Source organism: Conger conger, chromosome 2 (assembly GCF_963514075.1).
Source record: "Conger conger chromosome 2, fConCon1.1, whole genome shotgun sequence".
Classification (NCBI taxonomy): domain Eukaryota; kingdom Metazoa; phylum Chordata; class Actinopteri; order Anguilliformes; family Congridae; genus Conger; species Conger conger.
The window spans coordinates 73,707,970-73,715,783 of NC_083761.1; the positions used below are offsets into that span (position 1 = coordinate 73,707,970).

At 39.1% G+C, this 7,814-nt stretch overlaps 1 protein-coding gene across 1 annotated transcript; it reads left to right on the forward strand.

Moving 5' to 3' along the window:
• The first annotated feature begins 41 nt into the window (after nt 1-41).
• Nucleotides 42-2,924, forward strand: LOC133121511 (E3 ubiquitin-protein ligase RBX1). Its single transcript, XM_061230727.1, has 5 exons — nt 42-198; nt 971-1,049; nt 1,157-1,227; nt 1,768-1,853; nt 2,685-2,924. The coding sequence occupies exons 1-5, from the start codon at nt 121-123 to the stop codon at nt 2,695-2,697; spliced, it is 327 nt and encodes a 108-aa protein (XP_061086711.1). The 5' UTR covers nt 42-120; the 3' UTR covers nt 2,698-2,924.
• The last annotated feature ends 4,890 nt before the right edge of the window (nt 2,925-7,814 follow it).

Here is a 7,814-nt window from a genome sequence, read left to right on the forward strand (position 1 = left end):
CTCATTTAAACGAAAACGACAAAATCATGAAGTTTCATGTTTTTTTAATATCCTGACATCGCAGCATGACACGCTGAGTAACGACGCACAGACGTACGCACAGTCATCTAAACGTACAAGATGGCGGCGGCAATGGATGTGGACACCCCGAGCGGCACGAATAGTGGAGCAAGCAAAAAACGCTTCGAAGTGAAGAAGGTGATTTTGAGTGGGAAATGACTGCTTGCTTTTTCAGAAAGTGTGCTGTTGAACAACCAGTTTGATATATATAGAATGGTGATTCATGATCTAGCTAGCTAACAACCAATGGCCTGTCTGGCTGGCGAGTTAACGTTAGCTAACGTTAGACGATGAGGACTAACGTTAGAGCTAGTCTTGCTAACATTCGTGAGCTAATGACTATTAATCATGTTTTTTAAATCAATTTACCTTCCTTGGAAGCTGGTTGTGTTTGACAACAGACGGCCTGTGAATTAATGTATTTCTTTAAAATGTCCGTAACGACAACTAGAGCTCGTCAAACTGTCAAATGGAAATGTGGCTTAAAATGACAACGCGGTTTCTTGCAGCCCTAGTTCCGGGAAAGGTAGCTAAGTACACTAAGCTCTGTAAGTTCTACCCACTCACCACATAAGTACGTTAGCAGCTATTCGTATGGCGCTAGCTAAGATAGTCAGTTAGATTGTATCAGGGGTGCAGGGGCTTTTCGAACCGGTTCTGCCCCAAAGCCAGTATCCACAGACAAAGGTGTCTACTAGCTAGCTAGTTTCCACATAGCTACAGTAAGTTTTAGTTGCTAAGTTGAGAGCCTGAAAAAAAAAAACCCAACAACCTTAAATAAGTCATTGGTTTAGGTATTGTATGTACTGATTGTTTGATGAATGTAGCGTAGCATTTGTACATATCTATAGGTCTTAATGGTGAGCAATAAGTGTAGGATGGGTGAGTAACTGTGTCTAACTGCTATCAGTGGAATGCTGTGGCACTTTGGGCCTGGGACATTGTGGTGGACAACTGTGCCATTTGCAGGAACCACATCATGGACCTTTGTGAGTACAATGAACCTTTTCTAACTGCTACTTGTGTGCATCAGAGTTTATCATTTATGCAGTCCCTGAGCTGTTCTGAGCAGAACTGTTTTCCACCATTCCTTTAGGTATTGAGTGTCAAGCCAACCAGGCGTCGGCTACATCAGAGGAGTGCACAGTAGCATGGGGAGTTTGTAACGTGAGTGTCCAGGACCACCATTTCCTCTGTCATTGATCCCTTTCTCAGTGAGGCAAAATTAATCTTTTGCCAGCTTTGCCCCACTGTTGGACACCCTCTTCCCCTACTGCAAAATGGGGACTGCAAACAACATATCCAGCTGCCAGCTGCTGTGCTGGTATAAAAAATAAAAAACTGGTGACCCAAAGCTCATATGGGTACCTGCAGGTTTCCTGACTAGTTCACTAATAATGGTCTAGTAACTAGTAATTCTTTTTAAAGGAAAAAACTATAAAGTCATTACACAAGTAAGTTAACTTTATTTCACTGTTTCTCTGCTTTAGAGATTCAGCCTATATTATCCACATGGTGTCTGTACGCAGCAATGTAAACCAAACTAACTTTGCTAGCTACCATCCAAGACAATGAAGGGATATCATTGGGAGGAAAGGTATCTCATTTGTGTTCATCCTGCAGGTTTGACTGTTCTTAAATGGGCTGTAGTTTGCCATAATTCAGTTGGGAGTTTCCATACTAACCTTACTCTCCCTCCCATCTTAGCATGCTTTCCACTTTCACTGCATTTCCCGTTGGCTGAAGACAAGGCAGGTGTGTCCTCTGGACAACAGGGAGTGGGAGTTCCAGAAGTGAGTACTTGTGACATCATTTCTGGTGTGTAATTGGGCTACATTATCCAGGGATATGCCAATACTCTGCACAAGGCAAGCTGGTTCTGTGGGACAAATACATTGATTTGATTAGAAACAAAAGTAAAGTCATAATGTTCTTCTGGCTTTGAGGGTGTATGTGCGTTAAAGGCACAGTGCTCTTGGCAAAGGTGCTGAATTTAATTCCCTTGTACCCTGTTAGCTGGTGGTACCGTCGTAGATCATCGTAAATTTGGGTTTCTGCATTACGCCCAATACCAACCCTGCAGCACACCAGTTAACATTAATTTAGAATTGTTGTGGAAGTAACACTTCATATTGTCTTTGAAGTGTATGTGAGGAAGATTACCTTTATTTAAACAAAAACAAACAAAAAAAATTGTTTCAAGTTTATTCATTCATAGTGTGGCATCAGTTTTGCACACTTTACATTTGGAATTTACTTGTATGAAAAATGCAGGTATGGAGAAAAACAAATGAGCACACATACCACAGACATACAACACACACAGTCATATAATTTAGGCACAAATTTTGAGAAGTAAAAGTAAAGATGATGCATACATTTATAAAAGTGGTGAGTTCAGAGGTGGTGTTTATCCAGCCAGGACACTAAGAACATGAAATAACAAAGTTCCTGCAATCCGGCCAATGTAAATTTATAGTTTGACCAATTAATGGATCAGACTGCTGGTGCAGTCCTCATTTCGAGAGTGCTTATGAAATTAAGAAGGAGGGAAAATGTATGAACTTGTATTATGAGTGTTTCTAACTTGGCATGCATTTAAACAAACTCTCCTTTTTGTGCAGATATGGACACTAGTGATGGAACCCGGGGCTTTTATTTTTTGCTGCAAGCCAGGGGCCTGCCTTTACTACACTGCAAACTAGGGACACACATTGTTGTCAAAGGGACTGTAGTCTGTGTTGAAGATGTTTCCTTTTTGTCGCAATTCCTCATTTTGTTTTGAATTGCATGAAAACTTAGTTTTTAAATGTTGGGATTATCGATATGATAATACACCTGTAAATAAACAACATTACATTTAATGTTTCCGTTACAATTGTTGTGCAGAAACTCTGTATGTTGCAATTGAAATTACATTACATTAATGGCATTTGGCAGATGCTCTTGTCCAGAGCAACGTACAGTTGATTAGACTAAGCAGGAGACAATCCTCCCCTGAGCAATGCAGGGTTAAGGGCCTTGCTCACGGGCCCAATGGCTGTGCGGATCTTATTGTGGCTACAACAGGGAACAAACCACCGACCATGCGTGTTCCAGGGATGTACCTTAACCACTATGCTACCAGCCGCCCTAATGGCACCCTAACAGGTGCTGCTCTTTTAATGTTGTAGTGCTACAATTTTTGCTTGGTTTATTGCTGTGTTGTATGTTGGGGGAACCTTATTCAATCAGCCGGAACTGATACAGGTAATACGTGAGGATACTGGCTATGCAGCCCTTTGGGATCCTTACTGTTGAGTCTTTTGAATGTTAATTTTAGGTGCATTGATTACCAGAAAACCACAGGGGTCCATTATATCAGTGAACTACATGTAGAAAAGTTGTTGAATCTAAAAAAATTGTCACATCTGAGCAAAACCAGCTATTTCTGACAATGTGGCTTAAAGGGGCAGTTCACCGAGAAAATAAGTGTTTTCACTTCCCCAGAGTACCCTCAATCCATCCAGATAGTTTTGCTGAGATGACAAATTGTCTAGATTTGACTACGTTTTTTTAGACACTGTTTGCTGTGATATGAACATCTACAGTCAGGTCCATAAATATTGGGACATCGACACAATTCTCATCTTTTTGGCTCTATACACCACCACAAACAAATGAACAAGATGTGCAATAGGGCATTTAAATTGGTGGAAAATCGGGGGAAAAAGGTATGAAAAACTGTTAAATAAGGAATTTAGGCATTACCGGTCATGAAAATCAACTGAATCATCCTTTCCTCTGGAAATTTATTATGGAGTGTAACACTAATACAAATGGCAACTGACAGCCGTACCACCATGGACTGTGCTCCTGCCAACACTTATATACCACATACTCATGTGGCATATTGGACAGAATCTGTGAAGGTATCAAAAACTTTCTACAGCTGAATTGCAGACATTACATTCATTTATCAGATGGTCTATTGATTGAAAATGCCAACATATTGTATTAATTTAACCTTGTGCCTTACTTGTGATTTTGTAACTGGTTGATATTGTAAGTAAAATACACATAGGTTATGACACCTGTTGTCACTGACCAAGAATGACTTGGAGAATGACAGAAACGCTGACCAGATTTTCTTGGCAATTAATTATTGAAACTGCAAAATTGCCTGTGGAAACTGCAAATCGCCCGACCTCTTCTAGGTGACCACTTGCACCGTTTCTTGCTATCTCTGAGAGGCAAGTAGGAAGGGTAAGCATCTGTTTAGAATAAATAAATTGTGCATTGATGTGTATAAGTGTGGATAACTACATGTCAATGGCAAAAATCATTAACACAGATTGTAATCTATATATTATGTTAAAACATATGAACTATATACTTTCATTGCGATACATTCTCATGTAATCTAATTGTTTTCTGAAAACCATGGTGTCAACACACCTAACAACTATTGTAAGTAAAATTAACCCTTTAAGTGGCCCTTTTTTTTTTTTTTTTCATTGTTTTTTTCTGGGTGGAATTTACAATCACTATGGGAACAGGATATACCGTTTGGTTCTGTCTGTATAACCTATTTTCAGATGCCATTGCTAGCTCCTTAGTTCTCTGCATTTTGGAAATCCACTTACTATAAGAAATAAGGTAATGTCAGTGTCCTTTTCATGACTGTCCAGTGGACCAAATGCATCATAGTTTCTCATTCAAAAAATGTTGAAATTATAGGACAAGATGCAAGATGCAAGGTGGTTGCACATATTAAGCCAAGTGTGCCGATAATTTAGTTTTTGGGGGAAATCTAAGACTGATTTATTCCACTGAATCATCGATGAAGCGCATTACTAGAAATTAGGTTTTTTTTTTAGTTTACAGTATATTTGTGCGTATTTCTCAAGGCTATGATTCTGGACCTGACTGTATAGTACAGGGCCTATACATCAACAAGACTTCCAATCTGTTGAACTCGATATTAGACAATCTGAGACATTAGTCTCAATGCTATCACCAGAGAGACAAGTATACTGTATACAGGGAGTATGTACACACACACACGATAGAGAGAGAAAGTACATAATGCTGTTCTTTGCTAACTGACAGTCTTGTACATTAATATAATATACAAATCAGGCTCTTTGATCATGAAGATCTTAGTATTCAATGTACTTCAATTGGGGCCGAGGTTGCTTTAAGGTACAATCAGTGGGTCTACTCATTGCAACCCTGAGGCTAACTTTTATATTTGCTATGAAATACCACTTTGTCCTGTTGGTTATTTGTTCTTGTTAGTTTTGTACATGTATGTATTTTTGCATGGATAACATTGTAACTACTTTGTCCATCCTGATTATGCTGCCACATTAATATGCTGCCTGGTGAGCAATACAGTCGTTGATAATGCATAGCCAGCTGAATATAATATGTTCAGAAGAACATTAATGACACATATTTTACACCAATCTATCTTAAAGATATTCTTAGTGAGGATACTGAATGCATATTTAATATCTAGCCATTCATTTGGCTAGACAACAGTATATATATTTTTTGAATGGACACCACTGCTGTGAATAACCAGGGACCAAGCACCGTGTGAGGTAATTTACCCTTTAAGGTGTAAGGTCACAAATATGTGATTAGAAAGTTCTGAACTGAACATTCTAATGCTGATCAATCACTACTAGTCTAGCAATGGAGTTCGAGAACACTGATGCTGGCTTTTGAAGAACACAAAAAAACACTTACTCTTAAAAGGGATATGTCAACAGCTGCTTTTCCAGAGCTGTGGCAGTGGTTCTTGCCACTCCTAAACGTCAGTTGTACCTTCTTGCAAAGGTCCATGGTTTTGACCCTTGCTTTTTTTGTATGTCTTATGTGTTTATGCTCGAGTTTGGAGCTTCAGTGCCAATGGAAGCAATAGTCACAGCTTGCTGGCTCCTGCCATTACTCCCTTTTAAGTAGGCTGCCTCAGTAAAGCTACAGATCTGAGCTGACGTATAACAGCATGACAAATATGATCACGGAAAATCACACAGAACTTTTAACTAAGCGAGCCTAAGCAAACTAAGGCCTGGTTCAAATTCTACTTTAAAAGAGGTGTAAGTGTACCCAAAATGATTTTGGGGACGAGGGCTTTGGAATGGCTGTGTGGTTATCCAGAATGAGGGAAGGCTCTTAATCTTGCCTGGCCACACTCACCCTGACATTACTATGGCACAAACAATTTCCTGAAATGATACATGAAAAGACACAGGAATTTCAGGCAATTGCTAAAAATGGCACACATGCCAGATGATGGAGGCAAGCAATATCAAAAGGGATACTCTACTAACAATGGAAACTGCAGGTTGTTTGTTTACCCCTTGCATTAATCTTCAAACCTTTTATTTTGGAAAAGAAGGCTAGAAGTCACCCTGGATAAAAGGTATTTTGTGGTAGCAAGAACATATGTTTTTCATCAGGGAATCATGGCAAACAAACCTCTGGGACTTATTTGAGTAAGTGTTTTAATTCAAACCAGACTGATAATATTACACATATGGATGTCATAAAAGCATTTTGCGTAGTACCTAAAGAGAGATTTGTTGTCAAAATGAAATCAGTAGCAATGGCAAGTTATTTCAGTGTGGGTTTGAAATTGGCTGCAAAGCAGAATACAAAGAGTAACTTTTGAAGGCCCTGTCTGAGCAAGGTGCCTTGGGAATGGAAATGATCCTTGTAGTGTTCAAATCCAGTTTGACGTAGTGCTGGATGCTCACTCGACACTGGGTCAACGGCAGATCTTTAACTACTGAATGGCTTGTTCAAGTCATTATATCTTCTTATGTTCTTATGACAAAAGCGGGTGGGATGAATCTAAGGGGAAATGTGAGGAAGAAAGCAAGCTGAGTATACAAAAATCCTTGGGAAAATTAGAACAGAAAGTAGGATTTGGGAGATTTTTGGTGTTCTAAGCTGAGATTCGGCTGTCAGTGTTTGCGTAGATACCCTATTATGAATGTTACATGCAAGTGTAGCTTTTGTTTTCAATGACTTTCATTGTCATGGGAAAGTAGAAGGTTTCTTTCCACAATAATTAAAGAAGAGTCTGCTTAAAAAATTAGCAAGCTTTTAAAAATGGTTGCCACAGTATACTGGATGCTAAGCCATAGAATGAAAAAGAATAATGAACAAAGAGTAAATTACATTTTATGAAGCTCCCTGTGGTTATAAATATGGAATAATAATACATTGACTGATAAGGAAAAATAAAAAATAAAATCACTCACAGCATATAATATCCTTTAATTAGAAATGTCAGATGTCAACAAAACTTTACATGGACCTGAAGTAAATGAGAAGGCTATATTCAGGCCTATTCGAATAACCAAACATCTTGGAGCTCTGTTAATGTCACCAGCACATTTAAAGGTATTTTTGTTCATCTTCCCTCTATTTATTATATTTATAGATTAATGATCTTTCAAACGCCTGCCAAAACGTGCCCGTAGAATTAGTATGGAATGATAATAAAATAGCCTACTTGGACGTGATACGGTTCCGAAAAAGGACGAAATACCTTCCCGGGCATTCCCGAGCTCTACCCCCCCTCTCGAACAGAGTACCTCCAAACCCCCCACCTCCCCATCAGAGAATAGAAACAACAAGCCACCATTTTGTTTGTGCGAAAAGACGGGAGACAGGAGAGAAATCTAAAGAGGGGGCGACTATTATGCCGAACACAACGACATCGAAATCCGCCTATGGTAGCCTATAGCTATCTT